This window comes from Nesoenas mayeri (assembly GCF_963082525.1).
Source record: "Nesoenas mayeri genome assembly, chromosome: 6".
In the NCBI taxonomy this organism is placed as follows: Eukaryota; Metazoa; Chordata; class Aves; order Columbiformes; family Columbidae; genus Nesoenas; species Nesoenas mayeri.
In genome coordinates this window covers 38961915-38987442 of record NC_137545.1, presented here as the reverse complement: position 1 = coordinate 38987442, position 25528 = coordinate 38961915, and the positions used below count along the sequence as shown (strand labels likewise).

At 35.2% G+C, this 25528-nt stretch overlaps 1 protein-coding gene across 1 annotated transcript in view; it reads left to right on the top strand.

Moving 5' to 3' along the window:
- The window catches only part of LRP1B (LDL receptor related protein 1B), a gene marked incomplete at both ends in the record, with an annotated part of 678833 nt that overhangs the window by 449413 nt on the left and 203892 nt on the right, over window positions 1-25528 (top strand). Inside the window, 9 exons of the mRNA XM_080346793.1 lie at window positions 2057-2137; window positions 3426-3593; window positions 5390-5576; window positions 11597-11793; window positions 13775-14020; window positions 18205-18402; window positions 19920-20124; window positions 21591-21755; window positions 22328-22572. Coding sequence (XP_080202919.1) covers window positions 2057-2137; window positions 3426-3593; window positions 5390-5576; window positions 11597-11793; window positions 13775-14020; window positions 18205-18402; window positions 19920-20124; window positions 21591-21755; window positions 22328-22572 — 1692 coding nt within the window. The remainder of the gene's footprint in view (window positions 1-2056; window positions 2138-3425; window positions 3594-5389; window positions 5577-11596; window positions 11794-13774; window positions 14021-18204; window positions 18403-19919; window positions 20125-21590; window positions 21756-22327; window positions 22573-25528) is intronic.

Below are 25528 nucleotides of genomic sequence, written 5' to 3'. Positions count from 1 at the left end.
AAACAGTTTAAAAGTGCTCTCGTATTCACAAGATTTTATATTAAAAGTAAAATCATGGTTTGTTTTTTGTTACTATCCAATATTGCTGATTGTTAACTGTACCAGTCTTCAGCAATTAATAACTTTTGGCTCCTATTGATTGAAGAACTTAAACATAGCTATATAGGCATATAGCTGGGGTGAGCAGAACTGGAAGGTTGATGCCAGTATCATAATGAATCCGCTTTTTCTTAAGATGCGTACCACCAGATTACCAGATTTCCAAAGAACCATGGCATTCCTGAAGAAAATTCAAAGAGACCCTCCTTATTTTTCCCCTGGTTTTCTAAAGGAAACAAGATTTGTCAGTTTTTGTGTCCATCTGTTTATAAATTTACTTTCATACCATTTACACTCAATAAGAGAAGAATGAAAGAAGTATCAAAGACCTGGAGGATAATCACAGTCCAATTTGCTTCTCTCTATATAGATCTTGGGTAGAGAGAAGAACATAAAGAAAATGAAGTCATGAAGGCATTCATGTGTGGAAAGGGGGGAAATACATTTAATATATGAGTTAAATTTGTGGAAAAATTATTGAACAGCTAAAAAGCAAAATTAAAAATTGCTTTCTGCTTTGCTTGAAGCACATAAGGCAAATATTGTACCTAGGTACCATCATAGTTGCACATCTCCATTATTTGTCTTGGAACAGTTTTTTGTTGTCACTGTAATGTTTCCTCCCCAAGGAAAACAGCTTTGCTTTATTTATTTATTAAACCCACCTTTCTAGGAGTAATTGACTAAGTGGTTTATCAGTGTTATCTTCTTCCCACCCTTTCTGTGTTGAAGCCAAATAATCACTTCAGTCTTATGATGTTCTTGGTTAACTCTTCCATACTAATTGCATTGCCATTTGTGAAGTTTAGCATTGTCATATCAGTTGTAACGACATTAGAACAACCCAATGAATTAGTAGCTAGAGCAATGTAATGAGAATGCCCTTGGAGATTTCTTCAGCTCTTGGGCAGCTTTGCTGCTGACAGGACAATGCACCATTTTGGACGTTTCTTTCTGTTGCATTTAGGATCTACTATGGAGGAACTTCCCACCAGAAAGTGGACAAAGTGACCTTCAAATAGCAGTTCAGGCAGATTGGTCACGTTGTCATCTTTGGTTTGCATTAGGTCCCAGTTACTGAGAAGTGCCGTCTTCTCTCGATGGTCTGGATGGAGAATTTAGGTTCCTCTGTATTTGTTTTGAATCAAGTTAGATTTTCAGATTGTTTCCTATGAATTGCCAGGTATTGTAAAATAGATCTTGTATTTTCCAAACCAAATGGGTCAAAGCGCTGTTTAACATGTCAATGGTATGAATGCATGTAGTTGGGTTCAGAGGAAAAATGAGTCTGAAAAAATTCAAGTTGCTCTGTGCAGAAGCATATTAGAAAATTCTAGAAACAAATCTCTGTATGTACTCTAGATGAGTCTCTATAAATGATATTGCCTCTGTTTTCTACTACTTTTACTGGAATGCTTGGGGAAATTATTGTAAATACATTTTAATTTTGGATTTTATTATGTCAGTGAACGGTAACTATTTCTTGACTAGTCTTTTGCTTGGTACTTAACCATCTAATTTTATAGTCTTCCATTTCTTGTCTTTTACTGGCAGTGCTGTTGCAATTCAACAACCCTTTTATATCAATAAATACACAGAATAAAACAGTTTATATCAGTCATCAAGCTATAATTAGTCGTAAATATTAGCATGCTTGGTGGCAAAGACAGCCCTGGTCCAATGGGAATATGGGGCCATGTTATATGACACAGAATAATGCATTTCACTGGTCCATGTTGAGGAGTGACAGGATTTGGTCCAGCATTTACAGTTAAAAGCCTCGTTATCCTCTGGTTTTGGTGTTTCACCTTTTTCTCCTCTCCATATTAAGTACCTATCAGGTGCAAATATCTGATACAATACATTTATGTAATTTATGCATACAGGAAGGTGGAAGAATATTACAAAAGAGGATATACCTGAAATATTTTTTATTTCTTTTTGAACACTTTCACAGAATTCCCAACGTGTGAGCCACTGACTCAATTTATATGCAGAAATGGAAGATGCATTAGCAGCAAATGGCTCTGTGATTCAGGCAAGTATCAAGTGTTCTATATCTGAAATGAAGATGGTAGGTAATACATAAATATTGCTTTGATATCCACTCTTTTGAGACTGATTTTGCCAGTTTGGCTTGTAAATGGTCAGAGGATAAATCTAGTACTTTTAAATTACTGACCTGACCTGGAAAGCAGCAATATTGAACCTTCGTATAACAAATAATGCAGTGGATATTGTGATAGTTACAAATAGTATATTTGGTAGAATGAAGTGTGATGTCAACATTCATTATTAAAAAAAAAAGAGCTAAGCTGTCACTTATGAAGGTATTTTCTGCTTTTAGAAAACCAAATAGTTCCAGTGACCAAAATATCTAAATTTTTGTTGCTTGTGGGTAAGTTCATTTTAATAAATAGCAATACTTAACAGGGAAGACTAGGAAGACATTACAATGTAGTTATTTATTTTGTCTGAAAGAGCAAATATTTGAATGACAACTGTTGAAATGAATCTTCTCTCAGAACTTGGGGCGGTGGAGCGTTGTCATCCTGTCCTAATGCCATTGGGTTGGTTCTTCATCCTCCATAGCATTGTATATTACTACAGCTGGCAGGGATTCATAGCTGTAAATGGACAGATTCCCCAAATTTTCACAGTGTGCTTACTGAAGTTCTGTGCAAAGACACCCTTTAGTGCTTACCTAATATATTTACCATTTCCCTCCCTTGGCAATCATATTATGGGAATTGCCTTAAGATCACTGTAATGACTACAGCATCAAATTAATGAGAAAAATCATTCCACCCTTGTTTATGTGCTGTTGTCTTTCTCCACCTTGCAATGTTGCAAGTACATGGAAAAGCATCGGTAATGCTATTGAGAAGAAATTCTACCATCAGATTTTCGTTTGTGTTTTTTTTTTTAAACTCCTTGTGAGTGTGCTTAACTGTATAACTTAACAAATCGCTTGGAATAAAGTAAAACCGCTGTGTTTGAAAGCCTGTGTAGTTACACACAACTAAAGAAAGGAAGAAAATCTGCATCCTTCTCATGCTTGCTGGTGTTTGGAGTAGCTGTAAGTGTAAGGGGTTAGACTCTCCAAAATGATGGAGAGTCAAATACTGTTGCTAAATTAGATTTAAGGAGTTACTCACATTAGAAATAATTTTGTCATATGCCTGTGGGCAGTAAACATACTGTTTTATTTGCTGCATGTCATTTTTTTCTTGACTTTCTGGAAATAGTTTTTTTTTTCATCACATCTCTTATTCACATTATTTTTATCTTCTAATAATAATAACAAAATAAATTAATATTTGCAGATGACGACTGTGGTGATGGAAGTGATGAACTAGGCTGTGTTCACTCGTGTTCTTCTGATCAGTTCAGATGTTACAATGGCAGATGTATCCCAAGTCATTGGGCGTGCGATGGTGACAATGACTGTGGCGATTTCAGTGACGAAACCAAAACAAACTGCAGCAAAGAAGGTTAGTTTGTTTTATTTTTTTCTTCCCACATTTTAATGCTGATAAACACAGAGAATACTTCATGATAAACACAGAGGACCTGTCTTCAGTCAGTGGAAAAAGAGAAGATGCTTTTAACCTTGGTACAGCTTGGAATGGAAAATATGTCAAGTGTAATATGATAATACAGAAATGTACCACAGAAGAAGAATGCGTTTAAAAACAGAATGGGCATTACACTGAGATAAGTTTTGTAGTTTTACTTTACTGAATTATGCTAAATGTGATGTTTGTCCTTTTACAGAGATACATGCTGCCTAGATAAGAGGCAGTAAGCAGCATTCCTTAAGTTACCATCAATATTTTCTGGGTTTTTAATGCAGTAGCACTCTCATTTTTGCATGATCCAAGTTGGGTTTGTTGTTTTGATTTGTCATTTGTGTGACTTGGGGTTTTTTTGTTTGGTTGGTTTTGGTTTTTTTTTGGTGGGGTGAGGAGGTGGTGGTTTGCTTTTTTTGATTTCCCCCCCCCAAATAGTGTTTCTGAAGCATAACATGGTTTTAAGAAACTACAGTCCCATTTAAATCACATACATTGTATTTTTTGGATGGGGACTGCAAGGGAGCCTGCTTGTAGCAAAGAATGAAGAACAATGAGATAAGGATGGGGTAATATTTTTCTCTCATATTTTTCTCATAGTGACTTTTCCACAACAAAGTGTAGACCATTTTATTTATTCACTTTCATGAGTTTATATTCTAAATCTAGATGCAGACCTAATACAAATGGATGAATTAGCAGAATGCGCTGCATAACTAGTGTACAGTCCTTAATTTTTATATATTTATAAAAATAATAATTATTTATCTTTATCAAAAGAATTGGTCTGGATCTGAACTACTCACTTTCCCCTCTGTTTACATCTCAGAGCTTAAAGTCCTACTCTACTTTTTTATACAGTACCATGTCAGTTGGAAATCGTGCTGTAATTATGTAATTACACATCTGCTCTGTGATGCAAGAATGCAGATTACTTAGGTAAAAACAAGGAAACTTTTAATAAAGTAAACCACATATTTATAGACAGTGCTTTAAGAATGTGTTCAAATAATGCTTTTGTGTACAAACAGTAATGTATAATTTATCTTGTCACTGTCTTTAGTATGTTGTGAAATACTAGCAATATTCACAGTGGTAAGAGTTTGTGAAAAAGAGGGCAAGGATAAAATTGACAAAGCTATACTTGAGAATTAAGTATATGCTGAATAATTAAAATCACATATTTATTATGCTTTGAAGTATTCAAGATTGGTTCTGAACTGAAGTTCATTGACGTGGAATTCGGAAAGGCTACAACCTATCTGGCAGTGCTGTGATAGCAGGAGCCGGGCAGGTGTCAGAGCAGAGCTGTGACCTTCGTGTTTTGGGAACTCGGAGATGGACCTTGTTGGAAAAAAGAGAAGAATGAAGGAGGAGGAGGGAACGTAGCTTGAGGATGAGAGGCAGGGCTTGTGAAGCACCCAGAAAACTTCATCAGCCTTGGCGTTCCTTACATCTCCAAATTTGTTCTTGCCTGACAGCTGTGCAAAAAAAGGCTTATATTTACCTTGAGTGCTGAATGGGGGGTGAAGGAAGTGGGCAGGATAAGAGCGAACTTGTCTGAAGCTTGAGCTAGGAAGGAATAGTGAGTTTTGAGTTTTAACTTAGGGACTCTGATTTTGGCTTTGGTTGGGAAGGGGAAGTCTAAGTCATCATAGAATTGGTGCAGAAAAAGCTTAGGAGACCAAGTCCTTCAATGTAATTCTTATTTTTCTAAGAAACTCCCTCTCTTGGAAGATGCAATGGGAAGGAATTCCAGTGCAGTCCTGATGGGAATTGTGTTCCTGAGTTGTGGCGCTGTGATGGAGAAAAAGACTGTGAAGATGGTAGTGATGAAAAGGGCTGTAATGGAACTATACGACTATGTGATGAAAAAACAAAGTTCTCCTGCAAGACTACAGGTATGTGCCTGCAGATATGTTTTACTCTCATTTACTCATTGTGTGTCTGTCTGTGTGATTTGATCACGTATCTACTATTTGAATATTGTTTTTAATGTTTTTTACTACCAAGGTGTTTTTACTTATCATACTCATACCAGGAAAACAATATTAACATACTTCTCCTAACCTGTTTTCTGATTTACAATATAAAATGGATGGATTTTGAGATTACTTAAAGCTGAAAATGTTCTGTATGATAGTACATCAAACCAAATATTTAAACATAGCATTTAATAATTCTTCAAAGTCCATGTATTTTCTTCTATTTTTCGTCTTTGGCCCTAGAAGTAAGTTGATTTAATTGTCTAGAAGACTTAAAAGAATTAGAAGTACAGCAATGGAAATTTGAACCCCAATATTGGAAGAAAAGCACAGTCTCTGAGAATGTTTAAAATCCAGTTTGGCTAAGTATCCTTCATTAAAAAATGAATCTGACAATCTTCACATGAGGATATTTTGCAAAATAATGCTTAGGTGGAACATTTTCTTAAGGGACAGTCCTGTTAAGGAAGAAATTAATATATGTCGGCATTGTATTATTCTTTTTAAATTTGTCTTTCAAAGCCTAATGAAATATTGGGAATAAAGTAACTTTTAAAAGCAAAATTCAATTGAGGATATAATAAGTAACAATATTTTTGCCAATAGGCAACTATAATTATTACAGAAAAGGAGAACCCATTCTAATGCCTGTATTATAGCTAAGCATGATAAATGTTGCAGTCTAGTTGTGTGAGCTCTGTCCAAAAGTATTTGTGAATGTGTATGGATGCAGCGAGATAATTTAATCAATTCTACAGTGTGAAGAGAGAGTTTATTTTGAATATGTGAACTACTGTAGGAAGTCTTAGAAATGCTTGGAGGTTTGCTGCTACTTGGATTTTAAACTTACAGAAATCTTAATATCTGGGTAAATAAATATAAAAAATACTAAATTTTGTCAAAAAACAAACATTTCATTTTGTGTTCTTGCAGTTTCCATAAAGATGTCTAGAACAAGTACCTGTTAAATGAAATAGCTTCGATAAGTTAAAAAAAAAAGATTGTTCACTTTAAATAGAATGGTCTGCTCCCTGAACGAGGCTGATAGAAACCCTGGCACAGGAAATACGCTTAATCCTGATTCTGTCTTTTTCCTAATGCTTAAATGGGGAAAAGTTCTCTCACTACACTGCACTTACCTGTGTTTGCAGTCATGCAAAAGGAAGGCAACATCTCAGTCACTTTGCAGAGTGATGGATGAAATGTGACTTCTCCACCTGTCACATAGAAATACAGCAAAAAAATACTTACCTCGAACATTTGCTAAATTCAAGGGTACATGCTTTTGATTTAGAGGAAAATGCAATCATGCTTGTTGGTTGTGTGGAAATATCACTTTAAGAGTCAGTTGTGACAGTTTCATCCTTATTTTTTTTTTATTTCATCATTTTCCTTCCATCCATCCTGGAAGAAGCAAAACTGCTGTTGTGGAGGAGACATGGAACACAAAATGGGAAAAGCAAATTTTTGTTTAGTTCCATATCGGGGGACAAATGAGTAGTAAAGGTTTTATGAGAAATAGTATATCAGATTTCAGAATAAACATCATTTTCTCTGTAGATTACTGGAAAGAAATAATAATCTGGCTTCCACCTTTATAAGGATTGTTTGTATGAGGAGAAACTGCCTAATTCTTCCCTTACAGGCTGCGAGGTGGTGGCATCTGATTTCCTAATACAGAATATGATGGATCTGGGTAGGAACATGTGTGGAGGGGGACGTGACACAGCCAAGGCATTCTGAGCAAAATGATGTTTGGGGGAAAACAGTGATAGTGAAATGTTACTGCTCACTTTTTTGCTTATATCTGTTTTGGTTTATGGCTGTAAATAGTAGCTTCAGAGTCTTTCATACTGTAGTTTTTGTTGGCTCTGGTTAATTTGACACAACACCACAGGCATGAGAATCGCGTTGTGATTGCAGCGTTTGTCAGCCTTCAGCCAAATGTGATTTTTATGCTTGGAGTAATGGTGGTCACAAGACCCCATCATGCCCAGTCCCTTTTCTGATATGCACTTAAAACTATCCAATAAAGGGTATTCAGACTTATATAGATAGCCTTTAATTAATATACCTCTAATAGTTAAGCATTTTTTCTTAATATGACTTCTGGATATTTGCTGCAAGCTTAGTTGTCTTAATGTTTTCTCTAGTGTAAAACTTTTCTGAATATTGAAAGACTTCTGTCATATGTCTCCTTTAAACACAACTTTTGTTGAATAAACAAATAGTTTTTCACACCCCCCCTTGCATGACTTCTGTTTTTATGTGTGTATATGTATATTTCTATAAACTTTTATGATTTTTGTTGCTGTCCCTGGAATTGTCCTATCTGTGCAGTTCTTGAGCTGCAGTATCCAAAGTCAGCCACAATGCTGCAGGGCACCTGAGTTCACAGACTTCAGAATGATTTTTCAGAGTTTTTCAAGAATATCACGTGGGTTTTTTTGTGATGATATGTGATGAAAAATATACTAGCATTTGCACAGCAGTAGGATGCGAGATTCAGTAACTACCTGATTTGAGATCAACTACTATTGGGCTGCTTCTAGCCAGTTATTTTCTCCTTTTAAATAAGATCAGATTTCTTTTATAATTAGACTAGACTAAATTAGATTAGATCCAACTTCCAAATTTAAATTCTGATTCTGTCTTCCAAAAATTACAATGTACTTCATAAATCTCTGCTTTTTATTCCATCTTCCTACATTACACTTAGTAGTACTGGACCAAGAGCAAAATCTGTGCAATCTTACTTAAAAATCCATGTAATTACTCTAATTATCATAATCAAGTACTTCTTGGTTTGCAAGACAGCCATGAATACTTTAGTTTAGTAAGCTGTAGATCGTAACTGTATTGTATATTTGTCATACTTATTGCTTTTTATATTTCTTTCAAGAAGCTGTTTGTTTTGTATCATACCATTTTTAATGCTGCTCTGTGGGCTATTATTTTGTACCTTTTTTCTCACATGTTAATAATATACTAGAGGAAAACAAAACAATATGAGAACAAGTAGGATTTCTTTGAAATGGAAAGTAATGTGCATAGGAAATAAAGTCAAGGGACAATCATCACAGTGATGTGTGAGCAACAGGGATAGTACTGTCTGAATAGGGAGTGTTAGGCAAGATATGAGTATGTGAGGTAATAAGCTTTTTGAACATAATGATGGTTCAGAATGATGAAATTTCTGACTGGAGGGATGGATTCAGTTGACATTAAGAATTTAAATAGAAACCACCACAGCAAGTAAACTATAAAATTATATATGTTGTTCCAATACTGGTTTTATGCTCAGTTTAAGGTATCATTGTTTTCTGTGATAACAGCTGTCTTCTTCGGGGCCTGAATTTTCTTCTTCTGTCTCATTCAGGAGACATTTATCAACATCTGCTTTCTACAAAAAGCTTTTAAATACCAGAAAGGACCATATTCTTGAAACAAAGTAGTTCAGTCTAAGTTTCAGGTGTGTTCTACAAGACAAGCGAGGTCATTGACTGTCACAACATTTTGGTAAATATGTCAGATTAGAACATTCTTTAATTTTGATGGGAATGAGATTGAGTCCATTCTGTGGGTTAGCAATGCATTACAGCTTTAGGCAGTAAGAAGTAACTGTAAGAGGAAACCGAACGCAATTAATGTTCCACCAAAGTAGTTTTCCTAATGCTGAATATGTAAACGGTTTAGAAGCTTCATGGGCTCAGTATCCCAACAAAGACTGAATGGTATATAGACCCTTAATTCTGAAGAGTTTACTAATAGTGGTAGGAAATAAAAAATATTGGAGAATTATTTGGATTGGACTTTCTCACATATCTATTGCTTCACAACTGCTGATTGACTAGTTCACATGTGTTTCTTCTGTATTACACAAAAGAGCTATGGAAAAGAACAGATATATCCATTGAGGCAATTAATTTATGATGGACTTTTACTAAAAAGGTTCCTGGAAACCAAAAATGTAAATTTCAATAAGGGGCAATAAAGCAAAAATACTTCAGTGAATTTCAAGTAGTGATTTCAAGGTAGTCATAATACTTCATTAAGTCTGTCTCTTTAGAATTCTGCCATAGATTAATTCCTTGGAAAGTATATTCTACTTAACAACATGTCGTAGCTATCATAGTGAAAGATGAATCTTTCATTATGAAATATATCTTCATTAAGGTAAGAGAAAGGCAGGAAAACTAATTTGCTCTCTAAACATTTGTATGTATAAAGCATTAAAAAACAGATTAGAACCTCCACTGAAAGCAACGTCAATTTATTCTGGGATCTGGTTAGTTTGCCTGAGGTTGATATTTTCCATTAACTTTCATTCTACTGCTGTGTCGTATATAAAATCAATGATCATTTGAAGATAGTAATGAATATGGACACTTTTAAAAACACTTGTGATTGCATTTAACAGTAAGCTGCATACATATCATGCACACAAGTTTGGTTTTTGTGCGGTCCTGTCTTATCAGTGTAGGACATCTGGGACTTGGACCACTATAGAAAATGGTGGAAGCTTTTCATTCTAATGGACACCACTCCCTGTTTGAGTTTTTCGGGTGATTTAGCACTGGTAAAATTATGTTCTGTTGTTTGAAACCACACTCACTGTGTATGATCCTGAAGTTTCATCTTTTGCTTTTCTTCACCAAAAGTTAAAACAGTCTCACACTTGCCCTGTGAGGTGCTGCAGAAACATACTGTATCTGTTGTTCTATTTTCACCATGTTTTATGCCATTGTCATTCTGTGGGAACGATGGCACCCTTCCCATAAAAGAAGTTAAAAATATCAAATGGGAAGCATTGTGCTAATCTTAAGCCTTATATTTTTTCTTTTTTTAAGGATATTGAATCTGCTACTGTACTGTGGCAGTTACATTTAGGGACAGTTGCTCTAATACGTTGTGTGGATCTTCCTTTCACATTCCAGCCTGATTTTCTCTAGCTAAATAGTTTGTGGGCAGAAACACAGTGCAAGATCAGCTTCCTAACCCATAGTTCTACCTCTTGTGTCTTTATCAATTGGCAGATAAAATGCATGCCACTTCTGTTCAGTCTGGATGTTATCAAAATTTATAACTGGTGCCTACTAGTTGTAGCTAACAAGTCACAAGTTTATGCTTGGAGGTTGAAATATAGTTTCAGATATAAGCATGCACACACACACACACACCAGTGGTTGCATTCACAATCTTAGTTAACTTTTTTCCCTGTTAAAATCTCTGGCTTAAAATCCCTGGCTTGGGCAATTCTAATTTAATGCGTGCATGGTGATTTTAAAGCTCACAACTGCTTTCTCAATCAAGAGACTCTCTTGAATCTCTAAATGTTGATGATCAGCCCAAAAGTGGGATTTCCCCTCCCCCTTTTGAGAACTGAAGGACTCTGTACCCTGGTTTGGTAAAACCAAAATAACGTAAGAAATTTCATCTGCTAGATTTATTTTGCCTAAAAAAATAGTCATATATCTGACATAATCTGCAAATATAGTGTGTATACTTCCTAGAAAGACATTTGTTTCTCAAAACCATGCCAATAGCATGTCTTACTTTGAAAACATTGGTCCTGTGGAAGGCTGTTGGAGTAGAAAATAAAGGAGGTGATGAAGTGAAATAAGAGTTAAAAAAAAATAGTATAATTTGGTATATTCAACTTAGATTCTAAAGACGTGTCCTGCCTTTATGTGGTTCTGTTCAGCATAAAAATAATTGGAATTGGTTGTGTTTGGAAAATTAGGCTGTCAACAGTGATTTGGACGATGCTTCAGAGCGTAAGTTCAAGTTGGTTTCTTTCTGCTCATCTAAAAAAGTCCTATTAATAGAAAAGCATAATTTAAAAAGAAAAAAAATCTGTGTAATGTTGCTGAAGGTTTTTTTCCCAAGTTTGCTTCCAGTCTGATTTCCTTTGTTTATTGTCTCTTCTCTCCAAGGGAGATGCATTAGCAAAGCGTGGCTATGTGATGGCGATATTGATTGTGAGGATCAGTCTGATGAGGATAATTGCGAGGGCTATATGTGTGGACCACCAAAATACCCTTGTGCTAATGATACCTCCATCTGCCTACAGCCTGAGAAGCTCTGCAATGGGAGAAGAGATTGTCCTGATGGATCTGATGAAGGCGATCTTTGTGGTACTTCTTTTAGACACATTTTCCTGCTTATTCTTGCTGTTGTGTGTCACAATACTTGCTGTTGAAAAGTCATTCTTGCGTTAATTTTACTGAAATTTTGTCATAGTACCCTGTGTGAGGATTTATTTATATTTTAAATGACACTGGGTTGGTGCTTGAAGTATTAGTTTTCTTCAAATAAGGGAAAATATAGTTGCTTAGGCATGTCTTTAATTTCATGACCCCTTAAAATACTCCTGGCGGTAAACAGGTTAAAAGGCTCTGGTATATATGAAAGCATTTAAGCTAATTTGCAGTTCTCAAATTACAATAGCTTGAGTTGATAGAGTCCTGTCAGTAGCTGTGTTCATGAAGAAATGCACTGGAATGACTAGGAGGGGTTAACATGTCTCCTTGATGGTGGCGGTGAAAGGATTTCATGGCACATCATACAGTGTGGATTATATTCAGTGAAAAATGTATGGAAATAATCTTATAAATCTGACAGAAGTATAACAGATAATCTAATTGCATTCTTATAAAATATATGCAAAGATAAAATTAGTAGATTTTAAAAGAACTTACAATACTAGAGCGGTAGTGTTGTACTATAGGGATGGTTTAGGGATACAAAATGAAACATGGTTTATAGGAAAAACTTAGTTAATTAACCAAGTTAATTAGCCAAGTCACCTGCATTGCTGAGCGCAGGAGGTCACTGCTGCAGGATGTGGCAAAGAGATCTTTACACTGTGGTCCTCTTGAATTCAGTGTTCCTCTGGAATGTGTTATAAGTTGTAGCTCAAAGACAGAGGACCCCCTCTGAGAGCTACCTGTGGATCCCATGCTGTCTAGACTCTAGGTGAAAGAAATTATAGCATAAGGTAATTTATTGTATTTCTATGCTATTTCTGTGTATGGACAATGAGCTTCCTACTAGTAGTAGCCCATTGTGACACCTGTATCCTGTTGGATACTGTGTAGGGCCAAGCTTGGTTTTTAACAGTTTTTACAACTTTTAGATCGTGTGTTATTACTCAACAGGTATTTCAGCAGTCATTAATTTGTTTAGTTTTAAAATATGCCTAAGCATAAAGCGAAGGAAAAATATGGGATGTTGGGCAACACATTTGCATGTTAGAGGGGAGGAAATAATTCTGCTGTAGAAAAGTATTGTTTTATAAATCTTATCATAAATGAGCAGGTCAAACAAAACAACTAAAAGACACAAATAGATTAAAAAAAAGTGAAGCCTAGTTTCCAGTGCAATGGACTAGTTTGGCCTTCCCAGTGATATCAATAGTACTATGAGGTAAGAAGTAGTTCTGTGCTTTTTTTGCCCCGAGGTCACAGAATTTCTTAGACACAATTATCATGTTTTAATTCAGCTGCTTTAAAGGTTTCACGAATCACCTTCAGTTCATTTAGCCAGAGCTTTGCAAATCCTCCGTTGCCTGCAGAATATAATGTAGGAGCAGTAACACAGAGAATGCAGAAGCAGTATTCTATGGTAACTGTTATTGGGAAAGGAGGAGAAATAAATCCTAATTTTTAGATCTTTATTTGTGCCTGTTTGTTTGGCAAGTTGCTTGGGGTATACATACAAAATCTCAAGTGGCTGGATGCAAAGGAAGTATTTTGGTCGCCACTCGAGGTGGTTGATATACCATGGTCTTTGGGCTATGGACACTCTTTAATTCTTAAGTGAATGAAATAACATGCATCAAAGTCTGTAAAAACATATATACATTGTACGTCTGGCATTCTAAAATCCTGAGAGATTGGCATAAAGCTACCATGCTGAATACTAACAAATGAGATAATTCTAAAAATAACTACAGAAAGCTGTTTAACAAATGTAAGATTTAGTTTCTGCTTCTTAGGGACCTGTTGTGTGTTTTAGTTGACCTGGTGACTTTAAGAATATGCAACATGACTGACAGCCCTTGTGGCCCTTAATGTTGTTGGTTTTGTTTCATTTTGTTTTCCTGTGTTATTTCAGATGAATGTTCACTTAACAATGGTGGATGTAGCCATCAATGTTCAGTGGTTCCTGGAGGAAGAATTATGTGCTCTTGCCCAGCAGGATTCAGTCTGAGTATAGACAACAAAACTTGTGAGATTATGGATTACTGTACCAAGCACCTTAAGTGTAGTCAAGTATGTGAACAGCATAAAAATACCATCAAGTGCTCATGTTATGAAGGCTGGAAGCTCAGTAAGGATGGAGAAAATTGCGTTAGTACTGGTAAGCTGAAATTCAGTGTATTTTCCATACTCCAGATGTTAATAGTTGTTATGTCCAGTTAGTAAAAGGTTATTTCTGTTTTTTGTAATTAGTATAGACTTGGATTATCCAAACGTGGTGCTGATAGCAATCTGAAGAACTTACTAAAGCTGTCCCTATTCTTGGTGCAGGATGAAGGGGTATTGCAGGATTAGTTTTTTACTTGTAAGACTTTCTAAGAACGTAAATACCAAATAATTTATAAGTTATTTGAATATATAGAGCACATGCATTATATATATATATGGAATATGAGAGATTTGCTATGTATTTTGAAGAAGTGGATCAATCTGTGACATCATGATACTCATCAGTATTACTTAAGGGTTCAGAAGTTGAATTCTGGATGTGGATGCACGCACATGTAGTCAATTATCTGCTGACTGTTAGAATTCACACTTTAAGCTGTTTTTTCACCTATGACATTCTGGTACTTGTTTTTTGACATCAGTGAATCCCGTTCAGCTCACTAATCAAGAAGAAAACAAACACAAGCCAAAAGGGGAGAGAGGAATCCCCTCGTTGTTCCCTATTGATAAGTACTGAAGCATGTTTTAGAAACTGTGTTAGGGGTGTCTTTGTCAAGTGCAGCATGAACATGTGTGTGAAATACAAACACGTATGTGCAATATAAACTGTCATAGCGCCTTTAACCCTCCTGTAGGGAGTTAAAAATAGCATTGCTTTTGCTGTCTTAGATTTTCAAACTTTCTGTTTGGGATTATTGATATTTTTATTCTTTATTATCTGTATTCTTTGAATAGTATCTTATAAATTCTGAATAGAAATATCTCCTGAACTGTCTATTATTTATTTGGATATTTCATAATTCCACAGATATAATTATTAAGATAGTCTTCATTTATTCCTGATACTCAGCATTTCCTGACTTGGATCACATGAAAAAAAGTCTGAATCAGTAAGGTGGAAATAAAAGCCCAGGTTTGCTGTTGCTAGTCACCTGAAGTAATTTAGTAGTTAGCCAACTTAATGGTCCATCTTTTAGAAAAGGCAAATTCTAATCCTTCCGCTTTGACAATGTTTGATCTCGTTTACACAGAATTTTAACACTTTGTTCCAATAGTAATTGAGCCCGTGATTTACTTATGGCCAAAATATCTATTGTGTGTAATAAAAAAATGATGTTTCTTTTTGCCAAAATAATGAATAATTAAGATGTAGTTTCATGTCATAGATGTTATCTTAATTTACATTTCTTGCCTTTTTTTTTTAAATTCATTAAGAATATGCTGTGCATTCATCAGGCTGGAATAACTCGAATATCTCCAGATTGAGTCTTTGTGTCTCCATGATTGTTACTGTCATATGTGAATAGTTACTGCTACAGTATGAGATCAGGAGCGTATGTTGTTCATATGTTCCTGAGCTACGCTGATAGTAGACTCAAAACGTGCTTCACTTGCATATCACTCTAGTTCTGTATATCTGAATGGTATTTTATTGCTGTTAAAATTCTTACTTTATGACACTACCTTGGTCTTACTCTCATGGACTTTTGATCAATCAAATTTGTTTTAGTATGGACATTTCCAATAACTGAAAAACTGTATTCCTACTGGGTTGCAGAAGTGAAAGGATTAAAAGCATTTAAGACAGTGTTAGTAACTTTGTGGAGGAAAGCTTGAAACAAACTTTAAATTAAAGCAAATAGAAATGGATAGTATTTGGAAGCTAAGGGAGAAAACCCCAAAGTGAAATATATTCCTGATGAGAAGTAAGAAAAGTGACACTGTGGTTTCTCATTTTTTCCAAAGTCCACGAGCTATTTCTAAGTGTTTACTGGTGTTGATGAGAGTCTGAAGTTACAAATTGAACTTCACGGATTTCCTCAAATAATGTAATATTAAATATATGATCTCATACATGTGATTTCAGCTGGTATAAAGAAAAAGGATAACTCTCTTTATAAGTTGTGAAGATACCATCCTAATGCCTAAAGCAGCAACAAAATTATTCCATATTAAATATGACATATGCTTTTATAGTCAATAATAATCTTGGCCCCTTTCAGTTTATTTCATTTGAAAGGCATGATAAATAGTCTGAAAGACAGATCCCCTGATACTTGAGTTGTTGACTGTGTGAACAGCATTTTAGTCAAGTGAGCACAATTTTAGTCTCATTTGTGAATCTTTTAGCCTCAAAATGTCCACAGCATTTACATCTCTGTGCATGAGATCTTAAATTAACATAAAGAAAAAGCTTTCAGATAATACTATTACAAGTAGAGTTCAAATTGATCTTGCAAAGATAAATAGTCCCCCAAATGCCAAACTACTTCTATACCAGTTGGTATAAAGTAATTCTTAAAATAGCCATAGTGATTTAAAATGCCTTGAACCAGAGGTAGATATGTATTATATTAGAGCAGTAATTCATAATCCCTTTTCCAGGAGAGAAAAATTAGTCAGATGATAATTATTACCTTGCCCTTAGCTACATCTTTTTGCACTTTCCCATATATAGTCAAACGCTTTACTAGTACATAGCAATAACGTGTAAAGTTAGTACACAGGACTTCACTTTTTCAAAATATTATAAAAACATTTACATGAGTCTCCATCAGAAATCTAATGGGAATATGAATACTGAAAATGTAATATATGTGATTTTTTTTCTTGTGGATCGCATATCAGAATCAGTGTTTTTGTCAGAGGAATCTAATGAATTACCAGAGAAGTATGAGTCATGGAATAATAAATATATAGAAATACATTTCTTGAATTGAACAGTTCTTTTCTTCTTAGTTTCTCTTCCCATGTCCCTTTCAATGTCTTCCCTTAGTTTCTCCTGTTTGCCCTTATTTCTCTTCATTTCTTGAAGGTTTTAAGTGTCATGTTTTTCTCCTTCAGAGTTTCTCCACTTTCCATATCTCTTGTTTTCATCTAGTTTGCTTTTTGCTCTTTCGACATATTTATTGTTACATTACTGACTTCCCAAAGACTAAATGTTGCATTCACGTTTAAATTTATATTGATTGAACTGAACGTATGCTACAGAGCTCTGTTATTCAGATAGAAAGTCAATATAAATTGTATATTTTCGTACTCTTCTTCATAGTTTCTCTTGAAAGACATTTCAAAATAATTTGTGCTGATATATTGCACTTGAAGTCTTTTAGATTATAGTAAGCATACAGAAGAATTTGTTCTTGTAAGATATTTAGATTTCATGTTTATGTTCAGCCTTTCGGAATTCAGAAAGTTTAATTCTATGCAAAACAAAAACCTCTGTATTGCTTGTGTTTCAGTCTAGGAGAAAGAACTGAGTGTGTGTGGGGGAACCAAAACAGTTTCTTTCCCACAAAAAAGAACTGGTGTGAAAAAATTTCTTTATTAAAGTAGATATAATGAGTTGATTCAACAGTTTACACAATCCAATTTTTGTCTTTCTTTTTTGCTTTATTAGCAGAGCTACTTGTTTGAAAAACTTTTCCTAATCTAGAATATGTAAGAATTATAATAAAAAAGCCAGTATTGTTGACCTATGTAGAGAACACTTACAGTTATTTATATACAACTTATATACAATTTGATATAACATCACGGGCACAGATAATCTAGCATTAATTGAATAAGGAAAAAGAACTTTTAGTGGTAGTTGGATTTGTGATGGGGTCTATCAATAAGCATATAAAATGTTAATTTTCTTGCTTAGTAGTTTGGGGTGAGGTATTTTTGTTCACTTCAATTGAAAACAAGAGATACATTATATATGTTCAAAAGGTACATAGTTAATTGTTTCAACTAACTGGCATTTGGAAAAACATAATTTAATTGATTCATGCTGAAACTTTCGAGAACACATTTTAATTTTGATAACACGAGACCATTTAAAGCTCTAATTATGTACTCCTTGTGGTGGAACTACAAAATACGGTTCAATAGTTAAGTCTGGTATTCTCGACTTTAATGTTTAATATCTCTAGTTATGATCAAAGATAATGCTGGAAGGGAGAAGTGAGAGGTCTGTGGGACTAAAAGTATATTTGAAAGACTACTTATCAGAAAATGGATTGTTTCAATCATCTGTTTCTCCTGACAGAGTCTTCTGTTGTTCTTATTCCACCTGCCATTTATATCAATATGTAACAATATCTTTTTTTAATGTATAATCTTCTCCAGATCCATTTGAGGCATTCATAATTTTTTCTATTCGACATGAGATCAGAAAAATTGACCTTCACAAACGTGACTACAGCCTCTTAGTTCCTGGTTTAAGAAACACAATAGCACTTGATTTTCACTTCAGTCAGAGTTTACTGTACTGGACGGATGTGGTAGAGGACAAAATTTTCAGAGGCAAGCTCTCTGATACTGGAGGTATGAATTTCATCTTCAATTTCCTAACAATAAGAACAACTGCGGTTGCAAGTGTTAGACCCGATAAATTATAACATATCATTCACAGAAACAGAAGTTAGGGTGGCATTCTGCTTTTGATACGGTGCCATGTCTAGTTTGTACATGTTGTAGAGCTAGAAAAATACTTTTAATTGTAGAAGTTTCCTTTTGCAACAGGCTACAGAGGGAGGAAGATGGCAAATGCAAAGGGCTGTTATTTCTTCCTGGTCCAATGACTGCAATATTATTTTTTTCATTTTGTTGTAATTTACCTTAACCTTATTAAAAAAAGAATTTATCAGGCATCTGATAAATTATCTGCTATCACTAGGTGAAAGATTTTTCACCATAATTGTATAGCGTTTAGGTGCTTTCATTCCTGTATGAGCTAACAGTCATAAGCATGTATAATTTACTTTTTGTAAAAGTTGACATGCATTTGTGTATATGTTCCCCAATGTGTTTTTTTGGTTCGTTTTCTGGATTTTTTTCTTCTCCTTCGTAGATGGCATTTGTGAGTAATTTTATATCCACAGATCTAGAGCAGGAAAGAAATATCCTACACTGCTAAGTATATAAAGACAGCCAAAGACTTGCTACTTTTCATTAATGGTTGTGGTGTTTGCAAGAAACTAGTAAGACAGTGCTTTGTGGTCATGTTGTGTTGTAAGCACACTGTACCAGAATCCGAGTTCTGTACTGTATTAAAAAGAGAAATAATTTACTCCCTCAGTCTTGTAGCTGTCAAGAACTGATGAGCATCTGCAAAAAGCACCATGCCTTCCTGGAAGTCCTGAGGGCTAACAGGGTATTTTTGTAGTTGCCATTTGTGTGAAAAATGTGTAGTTGCCATTTGTGTCCCTCCAGAGGAAGTATTAGCTAGGGGAGAACTGTTTGTAGACAGTGATGATATAAATTATCCATGTGAATTTGAAGAAATGAAGTAAGGCTATTTACTATAGAGCTTTTCAAAATGTGGAGTCCAAACAGATTCTCCCTGCCATTTCTGTCTTTTGATTTTTCTCTTTTTCTGATTGAGAAAGAACTGAGATAGAGCTGCGTGGGTTTTCTGTATTATTTCTAGTCACTGTGAGGTGAAGAATGCTGCAGAAGAGGTTCCTGGTATTAGGGCACATGTACATCTCCTGTGTTACTCTGCGTGTCATGTCTGACCTTTAGTGAAGGTTTCAGAGCTTAACTTACTAAAGGATCAGAGAACTGTAAATTTCTGTTACTGTGGAATGAAGTTTATCAGTACATTGCTGAAAGTATACTTACTTACAGCAATTCTGTTGCATTTGTAAAGAAAAAATGTCATGTGGAACGAAGTATTATCATCCATTAGATTAACCAAAAACTCACTGCAAGAGCATATGGTTAGGGTTGGAAGGGACCTCTGGAGGTCATCTATGATAGACCATTATATCCAGGTTCATTATATCAGACTATATTAGTTCTTTAAGAATCTTTTTTTTTCCTTATTTCTTATTTTCAAGGTGTTAGTGCCATTGAGGTGGTGGTACAACATGGCCTGGCCACGCCTGAGGGCCTTACTGTGGATTGGATTGCAGGAAACATATACTGGATAGACAGTAATTTGGACCAAATTGAAGTAGCAAAACTGGATGGCACTTTGAGAGCAACGCTAATAGCAGGAGCTATGGAACATCCAAGGGCTATTGCGTTGGATCCCAGATATGGGTAATTATGAAAACATAACGTGTTTTGTTGCAAAGTATTTTAAAGTGCATGTTTCAGTGTGAGATTGATTTCCTTTGTTGTGAACTATAGTTCCTAACTTATTTTTAGTAGTTCTTGAAAATAGGCTTTGTGTGAAATACAATCTGTTATTAATGTGTTTTGCCCCAACAAACAGGATTAAGAAAAAGTGAGTTGGGGGGAGTCTGTTTGTTGCCAAATTGTGATTGTTCCATTTGATTTTTCTATTAATGTGGATGATAGTAACTGGAACCTTTGGTCTAACCCTCCTGTGTGGTTAATGGACAAGTTTACCTAGTGCCAGGGTGATTCATCTCAATTAGAGACAGAGTTTCTGGTGGGACTATAAAAATATACCTTACATGTTACTGGAAGACTAAAAGCTGAGTGAGGTATACCCATCTTTTGTGTTCGGTTCTCCATCTGAAAATAGAGCTAATGCTTGCCAACTTCAGCCAGTATTTTTTCTACCCATTTGTAAGGCATATTCTATAAACTGGAATATTATTAATCACAATTGAGTTGTAGGAGATTCAGCTTACTACCATGAATATGTGTTTTATCTAATGTAACTTGTCAAAAGTTTTGTCGCAGTCTGACTCTCTTCTGTTAGCTCTTCACAATTAATTAAAAGTTTTCATATCACTGGTATTCTTTTGCTTTAACAAATAATAATAATAAAAAAGTGTATTATCAAAAACTTAGTAAGCTAAGAGCAGTTAGAGTATATTTTTGGCCCTTTGGTGACACTGCTTTTATTACTTAATAAAAAGGTGTTTAGACGAGGCTCTTAGGGACATGGTTTAGTGTTAGAGTTAGGTTAGGTTAAGGTTGGACTCGATCCTAAGAGTCTCTTCCAACTGAAATGATTCTATGATTCTATAACTGAGAGAACGTATCATACATCACAACTTTTCTATTTCTTAGCAAGATTAGTCTGTATAGGATTTGTTAGTGGGGTACCAAAATCTAGGGGTCTTCACTGGACCACTCTTAATTAGAAATGGAAATCTCTAGTTCAGCACATTCCTTAATCCTTGCTACCTCAAAACACATTTCTTCCTTTTCTCCCTCCCCATCCTCCTCATCTGTAGATTGCTTTCAAAGGCTTTCATTATATATTTTTTTTAATGAGCTGTGTTTCTAATTATAGAAGGAAGACAAGAGAAGCTGCTATTAGTATTAATGGACGTGAAAAAAGGGATGCTACTTAACTTCTAGTTTTTAAAAAGCTTAGTATGTCTCCTGATTGCTCTAAGACTAAAAACGAAGTATTACCTCCATGTTATCCTGTTATTTCGAGGAATTTATATAGTTACCCAAATTCATCTATGTTTTTTCCTATGTGAATTTATTAACTTTTTCCCAACTATTGTCTTATTGAACCACTTGAAATTATTTGCATGCTTTAATGTTTTCTTATAATTATTTTCCTTTCCTCTCACCAGAATTCTGTTTTGGACAGACTGGGATGCGAATTTTCCTCGCATTGAATCTGCTTCCATGAGTGGAGCAGAAAGAAAGATCATATATAAAGATATGGATACTGGAGCCTGGCCTAATGGCCTTACTGTAGATCACTTTGAAAAAAGAATAGTATGGACAGATGCCAGGTAAAGTGTTCACACTATTCTTTTCACCTGTTTATAAATCCTTGTTCTTATGTACAGAAATGTCAACTACATTGTAAGTGGAATGTAGTTATGTACACTACATACATAGAGAGTCTTATGTACATAGTCTTGTGTGCAAATGTAAAGTATGGATATTTCTTTTATTGCATTACTGTTACACATAGTTTTTCATGGTACGTACCAGCAGATTGTAATGGCCCTGACCAGACTTCTCAGGGAGCTTTCCCATCCTGCCCTTGGTCACAGGAGCCCAGTTCACTGTTTTTGCCATAAATTCATCTGAATGGAAACTGATTTTCCTGCTGTATTTCCTGCTGGAGGTAAATTTGAATTTAAAAACAGTATAGAAACAAAACAGTATTTCATATCCCTAGGTAAATTAATAATGTGAACTAAATCATCTTTGAACATAATGATGGCACTGTAAACATCTTTTAGTCTTACCAGTATGTAAGAGTAATGTTTTTATACATTTTACACCGATGTTGTAATACTTGTAAGATTTTTTTATTGTATTTTTGTGTAATCATAAAATTGGGGTTATCTTGTAGATCAGATGCCATTTATTCTGCGTTATATGATGGAACCAGCATGATAGAGATTATACGTGGTCATGAATATCTTTCACACCCTTTTGCTGTTTCTTTGTATGGGAGTGAAGTATATTGGACAGACTGGCGGACCAATACACTTGCAAAAGCCAATAAATGGACTGGACAAAATGTCAGTGTAATACAAAAAACAAGTGCTCAGCCATTTGATCTTCAGATATATCATCCAAGCCGTCAACCACAAGGTAACTATAGAATAATATAACAGAAGACGGTGACTTTATTTGTACGTATAATATAGGAAAGTAACGAATACCACTGGAGAATCACGACCAAGTAGTTGCAGAATGTTCTGTGATCTCTGGCAGAAAAGCGGAAATTTATTCAAAAAGCTGATGGTAATGGAAACGGCTTTAAAATTTGTATCATGTGTGCTTTTTAAAAATATATATTAAGAAATGTTATTTTATTTTTCTTCTCACATAGGCTTTTTAGTGCACAGTATGTTAGTAGGTCCTGAGCAATCTTTACTTGAAAACATTAAATCCTGACAATTCGGTGCGGCTTTGTAAATATCTCAGAACCCAGTTCTGCATTAGTTATACATAGAAGACTATGGATATAGCTTTAATGTAAATGAGTACCAGCAAGTAAAACTCACCCTGTCACCACATTTGAAGAATGCTCTCAATAGCGTGCGTTGGAAAAGGCAGAGTAATGAATGCAACTCACTGTTAGTTTGGGAGTCTAAACATGATGACAACTGTGATAAGGACTCACGGTGAACATCTCCTAATCTGCCTTGCAGTATGTGACATGCTGTCAGGATACATTTTTATTAAAAAAATAATTAACTTACTTTAAAGAAGAATGTTGCTGGTTTGCAGTGGATGTCAAGTTCCTTGGGCTTCTTCTGTACATTTACGTTTTAGGCCACTGCACTATTCTAAAAAAAAAAAGCACCTGTCTGACTTCTGGACAAAAGAAGGATCTTAAAATACAGGCGAAGTAAATATGCATTTCTGAACAACTGTTTCAAGTAACAGGGTTTGGGTGGTTTTGTTTAGTTTTCTTTTTTTGTTATTTTATTTTTATAATTAGTCACTTCCTGAACTTTGGGATTTGAGGAGCTGTGTTTGGTACTTGGTGTTTCACAGGAGCAGCGGAGTTCTCATTAGCCGTTTCTTGCTGTCAGAAAACACAACTATTTTCTGTTTTGACTGGGGCCAGGCAACATCTTTAGAGGGAAACTGTAGCCTAGGGAGACAGGAATCAGTGTTCCATACTCACAGATACCTTGGCCTCAAGACACGGGATAAGTTGTAAAAGAATTTTCAGTACTTATTTGCCACAATCAAGAAGTTCAAATATCAAGTTGTGTAATTGCAGCTTTTGTTTTATGATGTGGAAAACACCAAAATCCGACTTAGGACTGGCTTTCTGGGTTTGCTTTAAATTATTCTCTTCCAATGGAAGCAATTTCTTTCTACAAATGTCCCTTATGTAGCTTTATTGGAACTAGAGAAAAATGGCGATACTATGTAATTTCTTCTTAATTTTTCCTTTGATTTTGTAGCAATTTTGCAATAAGTGAAACAAGATAAAATATAGTTTAGAATCCCGAGGTGAAGTTAATGGTAGATTTCCACTGCAAAATGTCAGTATAAATACAGTACCAAAGGACAAACATTGTGTAGTCTCGGCTCTGTAGGTGTACATCTGGGTCACCTATGTAGGTGAAAGGCTATTAGCTTTTGAAGTATTTTATGCAACTCATCTTGATTGAAATAAAGTAGAGCAGAGCTAAATAAATACCTGCAGCCTAAAGCAACGTCATTTCAGTTAATCTAGGACAGATGCTAATTTAAGGTAGTAAAGATACAGCAAGGTGTGCTTGTGGATGGTAGGTTCTTCTGTTAGTAAAGCACAGGGGATTTTTGACGGCTTCATGATCTAATGCCACATCTCAGGAATGTGAGTTTGACACCTACTCATCTTCACAGAATCAAAGCTGTGTGTCGGGAGTGCTATTAACATAGCAAACACAGGTTTTCTAGGGAGAATATTTTCTCAACTACCGTTATATTTTAGAATTCCACTTGCTGCAAAGAATAAGGTCTTCTGTTGTAGGCACAAGAAGTTGTACTACTGAGGACAGTGATGAGAGGAGTAAATATAGTGCATTGGAAGGATCACAGTTAGAAGCTGTGAATTCCTCACACATTCCTCAGTTTTTTGTGTATGTCAAGTATATTACTTTGAATTTAAAAAAAGAAAAAAAACAAACACACAGATGGTCATGGCATTATTTTGCTTTTTGCAGATTGAATTTTTATAGACTGAAAATTAGGACAAGAAGTATGACTGCTGAATGTAAAGTATATTGGTACCACTGGGCTCTTTTCTAAGTAAAACATGAAAAGATATTAACTTCATGGCACTGTTTGGTTGCAGTATTCTGCTGAGGCCTGGATAGCTGGCTGTTAAAAATAAGTAACTTTTTATGGAAATGTAGCTTAAAGATGCACATGAGCAAAGTTTTGGATGTTTTATTTTGATTAGATTGGATTTTTTTAAAAAATATTACTTTGAGATTTTATCACAAGCTGCTTGTGTACTTCAAAACCAACAGCAAGATTGGTATATGTATTGTAAATTATGCAAAATATATACAGCCTCTCTGAACTTTAAATTGGATTCCTTTATGCCTTATGAAGGTTCTGGGTTTGTTTCAGGAATTAGAAAAGCAGCCTTTCCTACCTTTTCTTAACTCAACAACCTGTCTCTGACAATGGAATACATTGTCAGAGGGTGCCTACAGGGATATATGGCCATGGGGGAAGATAAAACAGCCATGCTCCTCCTGGATAGACCGTCAGCTTCCAGGAACCTGGAACTCGATGATTTTTGAATCTGAAATAATGTCTTTGTGCTTCAAAGGCTTTGAAGCCTTTGACTGAATCTTTTTGCATGGACTTTTCTAGTTGACTTTTGAACTTAGACAAACTCTCCATGTCTACAGCCTCTTGGGCAGATGCCTCTGGTGCGTAACTCTGCCCTGTGTGCCAAAGTACCTCGTCGTGCTTGGTTTTGACCGTAACACTTGATAGTTCTGTTCAGTGTTTCCTGGCTTTTGTAGTAAGAGGAGTATTAGACAGTGATTTCATAAGTATAATCTGTTCCTTTAGAAAAGGATCTTTT